The sequence below is a fragment of the Danio rerio genome, chromosome 24 (genome assembly GCF_049306965.1).
Source record: "Danio rerio strain Tuebingen ecotype United States chromosome 24, GRCz12tu, whole genome shotgun sequence".
NCBI lineage: Eukaryota > Metazoa > Chordata > Actinopteri > Cypriniformes > Danionidae > Danio > Danio rerio.
In genome coordinates, this window is record NC_133199.1 from 880,025 (window position 1) to 897,500 (window position 17,476).

The 17,476-nt window shown below is 37.0% G+C and overlaps 2 protein-coding genes across 7 annotated transcripts in view; both read left to right on the forward strand.

Annotated features, from left to right (window-relative positions):
• The first annotated feature begins 575 nt into the window (after positions 1-575).
• Positions 576-10,558, forward strand: impa2 (inositol monophosphatase 2). 2 transcript variants are annotated; one of them, XM_021470172.3, is made up of 8 exons: positions 576-755; positions 1,616-1,749; positions 1,941-2,045; positions 2,881-2,926; positions 3,021-3,129; positions 3,627-3,735; positions 5,354-5,465; positions 7,391-10,558. In XM_021470172.3, exons 1-7 carry the CDS (start codon positions 696-698, stop codon positions 5,451-5,453), a joined length of 663 nt encoding a protein of 220 aa, XP_021325847.1. In that variant the 5' UTR covers positions 576-695; the 3' UTR covers positions 5,454-5,465; positions 7,391-10,558.
• Positions 10,559-13,083: 2,525 nt separating this feature from the next.
• piezo2a (piezo-type mechanosensitive ion channel component 2a) overlaps positions 13,084-17,476 on the forward strand; it is a 150,032-nt gene continuing 145,639 nt past the window's right edge. For 3 of the 5 annotated variants that reach the window (XR_012399642.1, XM_073941353.1, XM_073941355.1), the window contains exon 1: positions 13,084-13,526. Coding sequence is in view for 4 of the 5 variants with exons in the window: in XM_073941353.1 (XP_073797454.1) it covers positions 13,457-13,526 (70 nt within the window). In the remaining variant the exon portion in view is untranslated. The remainder of the gene's footprint in view (positions 13,527-17,476) is intronic. The other 2 variants (XM_073941354.1, XM_073941356.1) reach the window with 1 other exon arrangement.

Sequence of the window (17,476 nt, forward strand, 5' to 3'; positions counted from 1 at the left end):
ATATATATATATATATATATATATATATATATATATATATATATATATATATATATAATTTACATTATAATACATATAGATTATACATATAGCTTTATCAGGGCTATTATTAACCATGACAGCATGTAAAATGTTAACAGAACAGTGTTTAAACTATTACAGATTCATACCCACAGTGATAAACTATATATATATATATATATATATATATATATATATATATATATATATATATATATATATATACACACACGCACACACACACACAAACACCATAGCAATTATTTTGATGCTGCGTTGAGCCGTAATGGCGAACTAAGATTACATAGTTATACATTAAACAGTACACAAATGAATAAGCAAAACTTAAATACATATAACTCAAGCATATTATTTATGTACATCCATATTCGTAGATGACATGGGTGCAGTCAGCATACGTTTTGTTTTGTGAATGTTCTACTTTCTAAATACCACACAAGCTGTCACTGTTTAAAAAAATGAACGAATGTGCGAATATAAAACCAACTTTACCTCAATCTTTCGGTGTCAGTCGCCGGTGTTCGGCTCTGCTCGGCGTGATAAACCGGGCGCGTGTATGTGTGTGGTTGAACGTTAACGCGTTCAGCGGGACGGAAGCCGAACGGAAGAACCGGGCGCGGGAAATGATGATGAAGATGCTGCGTTGAGCCATAATGGCGGACTGGAGCGAGTGTCTGGATGTGGCCGTGGACATCGCCCGGAGAGCCGGACAGGTAACGTCGCATTACAAAGCTCCATTCCGGGGAAGAGTTGTGCTGGAACACCGCGGGATGAGCTCCACTGTAAACCGCTGATAAACAAACATGGTGACCGCTGACTGTGTTGTCAGCAGTGTTGTAGAGTAACGTTAAATGTCTTTCTGGAATAGTGTAAACACTGCTAATAGGCTCTGTACTGTTGACCTTTTACATGCTGTCAGTGTTATTAATAGCCCTGATAACGCTATTTCAGCACCACAACAGGCTGCGGCACAAGAGAAGAATATTATAAGTATCATTATTATTATTATTACGAATAAATAAATATGTAATTGCAATTTCTTATTGTATATAAATATTGGTAAAATCAAAACTGCATTTTTATTGTGTTTTTTATTATTATTATAGGCTTTTAGCACCAATTTGATAATTATTATTTTGACATTTTTATTAATACTTTTATAAATACTTCATTATTAATATTCTTCTCTGAACCGTAACAAACACTGTTTAATTTAATAAAATCTAATTCAATCCCTCTGCCACATTAAGAAAGCAAACTTACAGCACAGTGTAGTATCATGAAAGATTTGTATTTGTTGTAGGCCTATGCTTAGATTTTATTAATATTTTCAACATTTATAATTTATCAATTCAGGTTATTTACATTTGAGTAATTTTGGGATGTGTTTACATCTCTTATTTTGGTATTAATCTATTTAATGTAATGTCACTTTTTAGCTTTGTTTATTTTATTTGTAAATAATTTCAGTACGTCTGACCAAACTTCTCTGGTATTTTAGCTTTTATGATTAGGATGTTGATGATGATGATGCTGATGATGATGATGCTGTTCTGTGTGTGTGTGTGTGTAGATGGTGTCGTGTGCTGTTCAGCTGGAGAAGCGTGTGAGCAGTAAAAGCACACCGACAGACCTGGTGACAGAAGCAGATCATCAGGTGGAGGAGCTGATCATCTCCACACTCAGAGAGAAATACCCTACACACAGGTACACACACTCACACACACACTCATTTTAAAAGAAATACCCTGTGCGCACACACACACTCACTCAGAGAGAAATACCCTACATAGAGGTGCACACACATACACACACTCTCTTCTTACTGTGACATGTTAATGTGATGTTTGTGCACGCGCATGTATGTGTGTGCACATTTCTGTGTGTGTGTGCGTCAGGTTTATTGGTGAGGAATCATCTGCTGCTGGTGTGAAGTGTGAGCTGACAGACAGTCCTACCTGGATCATCGACCCCATCGACGGCACCTGTAACTTTGTGCACAGGTATGATATTGTGATATTATATATATTTGTTTATTATATTCATTATATATATATATATATATATATATAATATATTATATTATATTTATTATTTATGCAACAAATGAAAATTAGCCCTTGTGGCTAACTCTGGCTTGTTTACAGTTTTACTGTTTATTAATGAGCATTGTTTCTTTTAAATATAAWTTATATATATATATATATATATATATATATATATATATATATATATATATATATATATATATATATATATATATATTTGTTTATTATATTTATTATATATATATTTTTTGTTTGTTTGTTTATTATATATATATATATATATATATATATAATAAACAAATAATAATTAAAAATATATGTATATATGTTTATTATACATATTATATATATTTATTTATTACATTTATTATATATATATATATATATTTTTTTCTTTCTTTATTTTATATATATATATATATTTTATTTGTTTATTATATATATATATATATATATATATATATTAAATGTAATAAATATAATAAAAAAATATATATATATAATATGTAAAATAAACATATATATTTTTATTTGTTTTGTACATATATATAATATATATATATATATATATATATATATATATATATATATATATATATGTAATAAACAAATAAAATATATATATATATATATATATATGTTTATTATACATATTATATATTTTTTTTTATTATATTTATTACATTTATTATATATATATATATTTATTATATTGTGTTTAAATCTGTACCTGCTTCTCAAACACACACACACACACACACACACACACACACTCTGCTGTGTTTTTCAGTTTCCCCATGGTGGCAGTCAGCATTGGGTTTGCTGTGAGGAAAGAGGTACGGTGATGCATTGATCAGTCACTCAGTATTATCACCTCTTCTTTCTCTGATGTCGTGTTTATTAATGTTTATAATATTTCCTGGCCGTCAGCTGGAGTTTGGTGTGATCTACCACTGTTTTGACGGGACGTTGTATACAGCCAGGAAAGGACACGGAGCCTTCTGCAACGGTGTTCGACTTCAGGTTTCAAAAGAGAAAGGTCAGAATTGTTCACCATATTTTAATAAAGTGTATATATACAATATTTCAATACAATTCATACAAAGACTATGTGTTTCTATATGGTTTAGTGGTTAGCATTGTCACCACACAGCAAGAAGGTCACTGGTTTGAGTCCCAGCTGTGTGGAGTTTGCATGTTCTCCCCGTGTTGGTGTGGGTTTCCTCCGAGTGCTCCGGTTTCCCCTAGTCCAAACACATGCGCTATTGATAAATTAGGTTAACTTATCAATTAAAATTAGCTAAATTGGCTGTAGTGTTTGTGTGTGAATGAGTGTGTATGTGTGTTTTCCAGTGCTGGGTTGCAGCTGGAAGGACATCCGGTGTGTAAAACATATGCTGGGGACTCAAAGCAGCAACCTTTTTGCTGTGAGGCCACAGTGCTAACCACTGTGCCACCGTGTCACACTCACTCCAGCCACTCATATATTAATATTGTTATTAATAATTACTTCGTCGTGTTTCATGTGTCCGTCAGACGTGTCGAAGGCTCTGATCCTCACAGAGATCGGGGCGAAGAGAGACTCAGCAACACTCGATATATTTCTAGGAAACATGAAGAAGATATTGAGCGCACCGACTCACGGGTACGTCCACTTTTAATGAATTACTGCCTAAATAGTGCACATGAGTGTAAAACCAGCTGTATTTTATATTGTTGTATATGATCTATGTTGATGTTGAATATTTAAGCAGGGTGCGAATTATACCTTGATGATCGGAGGAGGGGGGGAGGGTCGAGTTTTTCGATTCAGTTCGGTTGTATGCATCCGTGATTTATAAATTTCTATATTTAATTTAATTAAATCTCTTTTATTAATTAAGCTTGCCGTTATGTTGTCAGTGTTTTGATGGATATTGAGTGGTTCTCAAGGATATGTATGATATTAAATAAATGGTGACCAGTCTGCTTTCCTGCACCTCTTAATGGATGACCTAGAAATACTGCAGGCATTTTTTATTTTACTGTTTAACTTCCATGTGCGAACCAGTGTATAATAAAAAAAACTATGCATCTAGATTTACAGACACCTACAAACACCTTACTTTTACAGAAATCTGTTTGGTGAACACTTAAAGATTTGCAGATGAATGAATATTTCTGTCACAAACATGCATTCACAATGGTATGAACCGTTATAGGGGTGGTCAAATGTATATTGAAGTTATCTATTAATTTAATTATTAATATTATTTCAGATACAGATCAGAGCAAAGTATGTTTTAACTATTAAAGGGCAGACCCCCTATACATCTTGTTTTGATGTCCTTCAGGGGGTCAGACCCCCCAAACACCCTGTAATTCACACCCTGTATTTAAGATGTTGAATATAATTAATTCCTCTAATATTAGCATTCTTTATATTTCATAAGCTTTGCAATAACCCGATTCATAAATAATGATCTTTTCCTTTGCTGATATTAAGAGCCTTCCTTTTAAACTGAAATGTCTTCCTTTCACACTGAGTAGTTCATGCACATGAACATATGAAATGGCTTGCATATATGCATGCACACTACTAAATTGTGCATGTTTGTGAATTCTATTGTGCATGTTTGCACGAGTGTTATTTGGCTGTTTATGCATGCATCGAGTTCATTTTCACGTGCAAGAGATTATAGGTGCATATGCATAGATCAAGCTTATATGTGCACAGGTGTGTTTGCATGCGGTGGGTATATATGTATGTGGGTGTATATGCATAGATCAAGTTTATATGTAGCGAGAGTGCACAACCTGACAAAAGTCTTGTGGTGAGAGCAACACATAATAACTCGACTTCTAGTTGATCATTTGTAAAAGCGTCATGTCAGAGATGTATGGATGCAGTCCTCCAAGCTCATGATGGAGTCAGACACAATATTTATTCAGACTTTATATTCTATACTGGACATTATTTCTGTTCAGTGATGAGACTTTAGTCTGAGCAGAGTCAGACCGCACTGTCCTCATCAAATCAGTCAACATCAAGACATGATCAGATTTAATTGAGCTCAAATCAGCAAAATCTAGAGGCCTTCACCTTTCATAGAGACACTTCTGACACCAAATCATCAACTAGAAGTATGTATGTGAGTGTGTGTTGATTTAAATCCTCAGGGAATCTTTAATGGATGCTTTACAAATACACTGGAACTGAATAGTGTGTGTGTTTTGTGCTCAGCGTGCGGATCATCGGCAGCTCGACTCTCTCTCTCTGTCAGGTCGCCAGCGGGGCGGCGGAGGCGTATTATCAGTATGGTCTGCACTGCTGGGACATCGCAGCAGCCGCTGTCATCATCCGAGAGGCTGGAGGCTGTGTGATGGACACTACAGGTCAGAATACACACACACTTCCCAGATTAAACATTTAGGGACCCTACGCATAACTCTTAAAGAGGGCTTCCATCAGCGCATTAACTCTTTCCCTGCCAGCTGCCACTGATCAGTTCGTTCGCCAATCTGTATTCGGTAGGGGGATGAACACATGAATAAAATGCATTTTTGTTTGAAAGCAGAGGGATGGTTCTTTATCTTGATATATGATATGGTCAGATATTCCTTGCCGAAAATATTCTGAAGGCTTTCAAATTTAAATCATTAAAAACTATTGGCAGGGAAAGAGTTAAAGGGACAGTTCACCCAAAAATGAAAACTGACTTCCTATTTACTCTCCCTCAAGTGATCCCAAAGCTTTAAGGGTTTCTTTCTTCTGTTGAATACAATAGAAGATCTTCTGAAGAATGCTGGAAAACCTGTAACTATTGGGTTTCATTGTAGGAAAAGCACTATGGAAGTCAATGGTTACAGGTTTCCAACATTCTTCAAAATATCTGTGTTTAACAGCATCAGTAAAGCTTTGAAACAAGTGAGGTGTGAGTAATTAATGACAGAAGTTTCATTTTTCGGGTGCGTTTAAAGTCACTGTGAAATCAAACTAAAGATTTTAGGTGTAAGCTTCAATATGTTTATAAGTCTTAAGGATATCTACAATCTAGTGCGCTCCAAAACGGTGACAAAACATACATATATTTAGATGTTATAAACAATCAACTCTAGGTTTGTGTCTCTTTCAGCAAAATTAAGTGGCGTCACCTCATACTTTAGTCTCTCATCACCTCTTCTGACCAATCAAATGCTCTCTAGTGTTTAATAAGCCCCGCCCCCTTCAAGATTCTATTGCGGTCGCTGAAATAAGTCACTTTAAAGGGCACCTGATATGCATAAATCACTTTATAAGCAGTTTAAACCCAGTTGTGTGTCAGCAGTGTGTGAATATCTCCAGCCTCTAATGGTCAACATGTATTAATTGTGTTTGTTCTAATCAGACTTGATGAAAACAGTCTGCAGAAACACTTTGATTGACATTCTCCTGTTGTACGTGTCATCAGAGGGGTTAACTAAGCCCCGCCCACTAATGGCCCTCTCATTAGCATAGTACATTAGTCCTGTTTATGTATCTGCCACTATGCAGATTCACAGGTGTCTGTAACTCCGCCCTCTTCTGAAAAGAGCACCATCTCGTTTGCATTTAAAGCGACAGTCTCTGAAATATCTGCACACGTTATGGTGTTTATATGATGCAGAACAGTCAGAATCTTACACCCAGCACCTTTAAAGGAACACTTTTTTTGTACGAAGTATTTCAAAGTGGCTATAAATAGTAATCCTCTACATATAGTCGTTTCTCCTTTTATAAACCCACAGATTTAATCAGATGAAATCAGTCTGTGCTCTCTGTTGAACATGATTTCTGATTCATTATGTCAGATTGAAACACAAAGAGCTTTACAGCGGCGCAGTGCACTCATTACTGTTTAACTCTGAATATCACACATGAAGGTGTTGATAATAGTTCACATATCATCAGATATTATTATATAAATAGAGGACGTGTCTACTGTAGACAGTGTTAATACAGCTCAGTGTTTCCTGCTGGTTCTAATATACGGTATATTCTGCTGTGGGGAAAGAAAGGAAACACTTGAGATAAATCAGATTCTCTGGCTTATAGATTATAGTTTAAGTAAAATTAAAGTTTTGTTTTGTTCTGTAAACTACTGATGACGTTTCTAATACAAGGAAGATATATTCCTGTGGTTTAGAGCCTTTTATTTTCAAAAAAACTCAAACAAAATATACATGAAAAAATGTTTTTAAAATATGATCTAATAAACAAAATGATGAAAATAGAATAATAAAAATAAAACCAAATGAAGAAGAATGAAGTGGCTCAGTGTGTGTGTGTGTGTGTGTTTCAGGTGGTCCGCTAGACCTGATGTCCAGGCGTGTTGTGGCTGCAGGGACGCGTGAGATCGCTGAATATGTGGTCAAACAGCTGCAGCCCATAAACTACGGCAGAGATGACCTCTGACTGACCTCTGAGTGACCTCCGACCCCAACCTGAGCCTTTTACCTCAGAACACACACACACACACAATCCTGCCACGCCACTACTGCAATGTCCACACACACACACACAGACACTTACTTGCACATACACTTTCTCTCTCTCTCCCTCTCTCTCACACACACACACACACACACACATGTATACAAACACACTCTCTTATACACACACACTTTCTCACTCGCATATAAACACACACAGTAGTCACACACATGTAAACTCTCGCATACTAACACCTACACCCACACTCTCTCTCATACACACACACACACACTTTTTTACAGACACACACACACTCTCACATACATACATACATGCACTTTCTCTTTCACACATGCACACTCTCTCTCTTGCTCTCTCATAACCACACAGAAGCACGCATACACTCACACGTGCACACACATATACACACTCTCTCTCACGCACATACACAATTTCTCTTTTACACAGACACACACAAAAACAAACAAACAGAAACTGACTATACACACACGCACATACACACACTTTCTTTTTCACACACACACACACACACACACCCTCTGTCTCTCCCTCTCTCATACTAACTCTCACACACACACACACACACACACACACACTTCACTGTATGTTCCGCTGCTCCTTGAATCTGCTCATGGTCTCGGTTATTCACAGCCAGACAGAATCTGCAGATGTGATTTAATAATTATAAAGACTGACGAGGAGAGACTCAATAACAGCAAACAATCACCTCTGAACTAATGTCACGTTCACAATGCACATACAGTTACAGCCACTCGTTTAGTAGAGAGAGCTACAGCAGCGCTCCTATATGATATACACTCACCGGCCACTTTATTAGGTACAGCTGTCTAACTGCTCATTAACAGCAACAATTCTAATCAGCCAATCACATGGCAGCAGCTCACTGCATTTAGGCATGTAGACATGGTCAAGAGGATCTGCTGCAGGTCAAAGTGAGCATCAGAATGAGGAAGAAAGGGGATTTAAGAGACTCTGAACGTGGCATGGTTGTTGCTGCCAGACGGGCTGCTCTGAGTATTTCAGAAACTGCTGATCTACTGGGATTTTCACACACAACCATCTCTAGGGTTTACAGAGAATGCTTAGACAAAGAGGAAATATCCAGTGAGCGGCAGATCTGTGGGCGCAAATGCCTTGTTGATGAGGCCAGAGGTCAGAGGAGAATGGCCAGACTGGTTCCAGCTAATAGAAAGGCAACAGTAACTCAAATAAGCACTCGATACAACCGAGCTCTGCAGAAGAGCATCTCTGAACACACAACACGGCCAACCTTGAGGCGGATGGGCTACAGCAGCAGAAGAGCACACCGGGTGCCGCTCCTGTCAGCTAAGAACAGGAAACTGAGGCTACAATTCACACAGACTCACCAAAACTGGACAATAGAAGATTGGAGAAACGTTGCTGCTCTGATGAGTCTCCATTTCTGCTGACACATTCAGATGCTCGACTCAGACAACATGAAAGCATGGATCATCCTGCCTTGTATCAGCGGTTCAGGCTGGTTGTGGTGGTGTAATGGTGTGGGGGAGATTTTCTTTGGCTCCATTAGTACCAATTGAGCATCAACGCCACAGCCTACCTGAGTATTGCTGCTGACCATGTCCATCCCTTTATGAGCACAGTGTCTCCATCTTCTGATGGCTACTTCCAGCAGGATAACGCAGCATGTCATAAAGCTCAATCATCTCAGACTGCTGAACATGACGATGAGTTCACTGTACTCAAATGGCCTCCACAGTCACCAGAGCTCAATCCAATAAAGCAGCTCTGAGATGTGGTTGGGATTGGCATCATGGATGTGCAGCCGACAAATCTGCAGCAACTGTGTGATGCTATCATGACAACATGGAGCAAAATCTCTGCCATGAAGGATTAAGGGAGTTCTGAAGGCAAAAGGGGTCCAACCCGGTACTAGTGAGGTGTACCTAATAAAGTGGCCGGTGAGTGAAAGACAGAATATTACTTAACAAATAGTTTTGTAAACAAATCTTTAAATGTTAGCTTATTATTATATAATATATAGTACAATAATTTAATTTAAAACAGACTGAATAAATATATGCATTTACACACTTTACATCAGTAAAGAAAGGAGAGTTTGAGTCACTCTATTATATTCCAGTATTATATTCCTCAGGAATGACTTTCTCTGTGAGGAAAGTTGTTTTTACACTGAGATAACCCAGTATTACCTGTGTGTTCTGTAATCAAACACTGATAGAAATGTCATATTTACCCCTCAGACTTACTGTGATGAATGAGGGTCTCACGGTGGCGCAGTGGGTAGCACAATCACCTCACAGCAAGAAGGTCACTGGTTTGAGGCTTGGCTGGGTCAGTTGGTGTTTCTGTGTGGAGTTTGCATGTTCTCCCCGTGTTGGTGTGGGTTTCCTCCAGGTGCTCCGGTTTCCCCCACAGTCATGCAAACTCCACACAGAAACACAGACTGACCCAGCCGGGACTCGAACTATCGACCTTCTTGCTGTGAGGCCAGTGTTTGCCATGTGTCGCCCCCTATTAAATATAATAAAACACATATTGAATTTAAATCTATTGGAAATGAATATATGCAGATGTAGGATGCTGAATTACACACAGAGCAGTGCAGTGATGTATACATCTGGTTAATATGTACAGTACATGTTGATCCTGATCATTTCTCACAGAAGTTGTTTAACCGAAAGCACCTAATAACTCATAAATCCATGATCTTGGCGTTATCACACACACACACACACACACACACACACACACACACACACACACACACACACACACACACACACTGACTGCAGTTTTAACCTGTATTTGACACTGTTATGTTTTTCTAATGCTGACTGACTGACGCACTGTAAGGAACACATGGAGAGGAGAGTTTTCACTGCCAGTTTTTATAGTTTCTCCTGCTGTGTTGAACTTCTCTCTTTAATCCCTGTGTTTGTATCAGGGCGGAAATCCTCTGGTGTGAAATATTAAAGCGGCATAAACACTCAAAGCAGCGCTGGACTGGCCTCATTCAGCTTATTTAATATTCTGTACTGTCAAGGGCAAAATTATTTGCCCTCCTGTGAAACTTATTTCATTTTAATTATTTCCCAAATGATGTTGAACAGATTCAGGAGTTGATGACAGTGTTTCCTCTAATGTTTGTTCTTCTGGAGAAAGTCTTGTTTGTTTAATTTGGGCTAGAATAAAAGCAGTTCTTAATAGTTTTAAAGCCATTTTAAGGTCAATATTATTCACCCCTTCAGCAATATTAGTGTTGGATTGTCTCCAGAACAAACCACTGTTATACAATGACTTGCCTAATTACCCTAACTTTACCCTAATTACCCTAGTGAAGCCTTTACATGTCACTTTAAGCTGAATACTAGTGTCTTGAAGAATATCTAGTCTAATATTACGTGCTGTCACCTCTGTTAAACAGAAATTGGGAGATAATTCAAATTAAAATTAATTCAAATTTGACTAGAGGGCTAATAATTCTGATGTGTGTGTGTGTGTGTGTGTGTGTGTGTGTGTGTGTGTGTGTGTGTGTGTGTGTGTGTGTGTGTGTAATGCATGTTTCTTAGGCTCAAGGTGCTATGAAATTAAAAAGAATAAGGTAAGAAGGAATATAAATAATAGATTACAGCACATAACAGCACTATCCTTCGCTTTATTCTTCATCAGGGCTCATACAAATACATATAGTCAGCAACCTTCTTCAGTGTGTCAAAACCTTTCATCAGAGTTCATTTAGTCATTTTCTTTTCGGCTTGGCCCCTTTATTAATCAGGGGTTACCATAGTGGAATGAACCTCCAACTATCCAACATATGTTTTATGCGGCGGATGCCCTTCCAGCTGCAACCCATCTCTGGGAAACTTTCATCAGAGTTGTCCTTAAATTAAATGTACCTGTTCTTGTCGTATCCTTAGGATAGATTTTACTACTTTTATTATAATCAATCCATTTCATATGTAAACTACTGTATATGTAAACAATCCCCGCAGAAAAACAAGAGTAGGCTTATAACATTTAACTCCGAAATACTTTGGATAAAAGCGTCTGCTAAATGACTAAATGTAAATGAAATGACCATTACATTTCATAAATGATTGCAAAGAAACTTAAAATAGCTGAATTACATGTTAAAACTAAAGTATTTCTTTGGTAACACAATCTTTAATTTATTTACGTCTTGGAAAAACATGTAGACATTAAATCCAAGTATGTAAAATGACTAAAATCACATTTAATCCAACAGATAAGATTGAAGGGTGAAATATTATTAGATATTTAGGTGGGCAGCAGGTGGCGCTGCAGCCGCTTTTATAATATTTGCTCAAACGTTACTCTTGAATATATGCAAAACTACATTACTTGAGTTTTGTTATAACAAAAATTAAAAGTATAAATAACAGCCTTTGAAAAAAATAAGTGAAAATAAACAAAATAATTATGTATTTTATTGTTCGTTTTTACGTATCTTTTTGTTTAAAGTAATTTAGTTTTTTGGTTGCAAATGAAATATGTTTTATTAATTGTTGTGACGCCAAGTGACAACATGCTATTTTTTTTTAACAAGAAACAACTGTTCATTGACATACAAGAATTTCACGGGAACATGATTTTTCCATTTACATTTTTTTTATTAAATATATTTTACAATATTAGTATATGTGCTAAAAAAATCATATCAAGTAAAAACTAAATTCGTTTAAATATATTCATATTCATATATATATATATATATTCATATATATAGCCTACAGATAATATTTTTTCAATATCTCTTGGATGGATAGATAAAACTTATCTGATTATGTAATATATTTAATTAGATGGATGGATAAAGATATTATTTTGTTATTTATTTATTTGATACATTAAATTTAGTTAGTTTAAAATTATACTCTTAAAAAAGTAAAACATAACAGCTCGTATTTTCACAATACTTTATCTAGAAAGTAATTCACAGTTACTTAAACGTGATTTAAGTTTGTAATATATTATGTAATGTTTAAATTTAGCCCAAATAAATTGTTTTCAAAGTCTCACCTCCATAGGGAAATTGTAAATACAATGATTTTTTTTAAATGTAGAAGGACGGAGGGATGTAGGTTTATAATATATTACATTTTCCCAAAACTGAAGCCGTGACAGCAACCGCCGTTATTCCAAGAGTTTTAGTGTGCGCGCGCGCTTTCTAGTTAGTTGTGTTTTCCACGTGTGTGTGCGCGCACTGAAAATAATAATTGAACAATTATTCGTTGAATAGTTGAACAATACTAAAGTGAATTAGATTAAATTCAGCACAGAAATCGTTTGCAAACACTTACCTTAAAAAGTCAATCCAATGAAGGCTTTTTTTCAGTGTGTGTGTAAAATGTACCTGAGCCTCCACCCTCTCTCTCTCCGCTGCTCTCCCCGGGGCAGGGCTCTGTGCGCCGGCTTGTGACTGGTGGAGCGCCGCGTCAGAAGTTTTTCAGGGTGGTCCTTCAAGCCTGTTCATTGAGGAGCTGCAAAACTAAGTCCAGATGCTAGTAAGACACAGCTGTGCTTCAACACAATAACACAACTCCAAAAACTCCACAAAGCCCGGCTAAATCACGCTTTATAAGCGGCTTCTGGAGCTCCAGGCACTGGGGAACGGGCTATGTGTCGCCGCCGGAGAACCAACACTCCCGCAGGGTATGAATAGTGGACATTAAACCGCTGTTTTTTCCGGAGGAGAAGCAACATGGTGTCTCCTGTCAACAGGTAAAGACGAGATCTGAACTCTGGAGAAGTGAAACATGTGTGAACGCAAGTGAAGCCGCTGATCCGGATTATCTGGAGCTCCAGGCTCTGCCCGGCCGGAGGATCATGATCTGCGGTTCATTGGGTTTCTGATCCCGGTGTGAGTGAAATGATGATGGCCTCGGAGCTGCTGTGTGGACTCATCTTCAGGTTACTCCTGCCCGTGTGCCTGGCTGCAGGTAAGAACCTATTTAATGCACTAATGCAAGAAAGCAGTGTTTGGTTCTGAACCATTCAATTCTATTTGTTTATTTTTGGTGATGAAATGTTTTATTTTTATTTTCCATGTTTTTTTATGATTCTGAATGCTTAATATGTCTTCCAGGGATCTTTTAAGCTTGAAATGTGTTTAAAAAGTGACTGCTATGAACGTGTAATAGTTTGCAGTGGTATATTGTCTGAGTTGATGTTGTATATTATGCTACAGAAACTTTTATACACTTATTTCTCTTGATATTTATTTCTTATGTTATTTAAATCATCTAAAATGCCACTAAAAGTCACTTTGTTAAACTGTAGAGTTGAATTTTCAACATAAAAAGTGGACAGAGCAGAGATCAGCATCCCATAATGCAATTCACCATCGTAAATGAACTAGTGAATCATGAAATATGGAAACTGTTCATTAACATATATATATATAATGGTGTAGACTGTGCCAAAGTAGCTTAGAGGGATCGTTCGCCCAAAACTGAAGGACATTTCTTTCTTCTGTCGAACACAAAGCAGATATTTTAAAGAAATCTGTAACCACTGACTTCCCGGAAAAGACCAATACTGTGGACGCCAGTTTTTACAGCTTTTCAGCTTTATTCACAGAATCTTCTTTTATGTTTAATGGAAGACAGGAAGGATTGAAACAAGTAAAGCATGTGTAAATGATAACCCAATTTCATTTTTAGGTGAACTATCCCTTTAGCATACAGTAGAGGAAGAATAAAGAATACAAAGCCCATCATTTCAAATTATTGATATGAAAAACATTCAAAATACATTAAATTATTTAAGACTGTGGAATTATTCAAGTTATTTAAACTATATCAAATGATTTCAAACACATTCCAGCCATGCAGACCGGCATAAATATCATTTAAATTGACCATTTATGTGTGTATATTTGTTAATGCTGTATTTAAACTCATATTGAACTTTGATTATCAGTGTGATTGTTAAGTAAATTAGACATCAACACTATTAGTAATGGTTATGATAATGAATGTGTGTGTGTGTGTGTGTGTGTGTGTGTGTGTGTGTGTGTGTGTGTGTGTGTGTGTGTGTGTGTGTGTTGTCTTTGAGAATCTTTGATCATACTTATATTTATTTTACTATATTTACTGCAGTGCAGTGGCGTAAAACGTACTGAAAAATCATACTCAAGTGAAAGTACTATTACTTGCCTAAAAATGAAGTGCAGCTAAAGTAAAAGTACCTGCTGTAAATACTACTCAAAGTATCAGTACAAAGAGAGTAGTGAGTATTACGCTGTGAAAACCTGATGCATTTACATGTCATCTGTGCATGTGTGTGTAAACGTAACATTCTGTAGTGCATTTAGCTATTGCCCAGCAGGAACACAACATCATCAGACGTTAATATTAGGTTAGATGTAGGTTGTCATGTGAGGTGACCAAAATTCAATGTCTAGCCAGCATCTAAAGACAACGTTATTTTGATCACCAATAACGACGTCAAGTGACGTTGATATTTGGTTGTTAGAAAGTGACGGAAATCCAACGTCAAGCTAAACCAACATCATATTGACATCAGATATTGACATTTATTCGTCAGATATTCGTCAGATTCGCCCATGACGTTGAGGTACAATATAACATCATGTTGACTTGTTGTGTCTGCTGGGTGTTTATTAGGCTATTTGGGTCATCATTGAGTGAACATCCGTCATCTTCTCATTAGTGACCTGCATCTAAACAGTCTCTCGGTCAATGTGTGTACTAATTTTAGACATCTTCTTAGACACTTTTAATGCTTTCGATCACTTTGCTGCAGTTTTGAATCACTCATGTGTTGAGGTAGTTCATTATGATGTGATTTCCCTTCTGTGTGATCTGATTGGACAGGAATCACAGCACTGAGTCTTCTAATCCCCATAGACAAGAATAAATACAGTAGTGACTGCAGGCTGAAGGACAGTAGTGGAGTAAAAGTACCGATACTGCACTAGAGATGTACTCAAGAGGAAATGTTAAAGTCCACATTATTAAACTACTTAGTAAATTACAATTCCTGAGAAAAAAACTACAGTTACAGTCGTTTGAGTATTTCTAATTAGTTACTTTACAGCACTGCCAGCGTGCGAACTACTGTTGTGTGGAATATTTAGTGTATTCTGCCTGATTAGCTGTTTTTGGCTTACTTTAGATCAAACTATGCACCTAATTTGACTGTACTGTAAGGCTTTAAGCAGAAGCAAACACTTATTTTATGAGAGATCAGTCTTGTGAACTCTTGCGGTGCTTTTTACGAACTCTTTTCTCTCATAGATTGACTGGCGCAGTTACAGTATGCATTCACAATGGTATGAACCGTTATAGGGGTGGTCAAATTGATTTCTATTATTTTGATTATTAACATTATTAGATCTTGTTTTGACGTCCTTCAGGGGGGATCAAACCTTATTTAGGGGGGATAACCCCACCCCAACCCCCCTGTAATTCGCACCCTGTTTACTGCGTGCTTTATGGTATTCCATCAATATCATTTTAACCAGTTATTAAAAAATATCCCATGCAAACTTAACAATAAATATTAACCCTTTACCTTCCGAAATAATTGAATAAACTGACAGCTTAAAATTAACTTAACTACAAATTAAATGCTAAATCCTACACTCCACTGGCAGTATATTGTTTAAATGGTTCATTTATTATTTTAGAACGTATTATGATAAAAAGGCAGCCTGAAGAGATGAGAAGTAGCTGAATAATGCTTTCATTCACATTTAAATAGTAATATATTTGATTCATAATGCTTATCTTAAACCCAAATCACTGTGTGGAGTCGTAAATGAGTAAAGCAGTAAGGTATAGAGGTTAAAAGAGTTTAGAAAAAGATTAGCATTTGATAATTGCTTTATTGTGTGATTTATGGGGCAGTTAGAGAGAGAGAGAGAGAGAGAGAGAGAGAGAGAGAGAGTGAGTGAGTGAGTGAGTGTGTGTGTGTGTGTGTGTGTGTGTGTGTGTATGTGTGTGTGTGTGTGTGTGTGTGTGTGTGTATGTGTGTGTGTATTGTGAGCGATTGCGCTCTCAGTGTGTGTCAAACAGACGGAGAGGGTCCTCATGCTTTATATGCTGTGTGTTTCTGCGCTGGTGTTCCTCACTCAGAGATCATACACACACAACTCTTGACACTGATCTCCTGTGCGTCTGATATGACTCACGCTCCATCTGTCAGGCTTGTTTTTACAGATCGCTAACAATCCACTTCTCTGCTTTCCCACAATGCATTGGTGTGGCCCATTCTTCACTGTTTATCTGTGATAAACGCCCAGTGGAGGAAAGATCAGTCCAGCTGGAAATCACTCCTCCAGTCAGGACCTGCTAATAAACACTGCCTCATCTTCTGAACTGATTCCACTGTAGTAGTGTTTCCATGGCAACTGTAGAATCACCACAACAGATCAGTTACTGTAGTTGTTGTGTTGCCATAGCAACTGTAGAATCACCACCACAGATCAATCACTGAAGTTGTTGTGTTACCATAGCAACTGTAGAATCACTACAACAGATCAGTTACTGTAGTTGTTGTGTTGCCATAGCAACTGCAGAATCACCACAACAAATCAGTTACTATAGTTGTTGTTACCATAGCAACTGCAGAATCACCACAACAAATCAGTTACTATAGTTGTTGTGTTACCATAGCAACTGCAGAATCACCACAACAAATCAGTTACTATAGTTGTTGTGTTTCCATAGCAACTGTAGAATCACCACAACAAATCAGTTACTATAGTTGTTGTGTTTCCATAGCAACTGTCGAATCACCACAGCAGATCAGTTCTGAAGCATCAGTTTACTGTAGTATTTTTACACAGTTTACGTGTGTTCTTTCATTCTCAAGCGCTCTGTAAGGTCAAATCAAAGCATGTATTTCTCCTGAAGCCCACTGA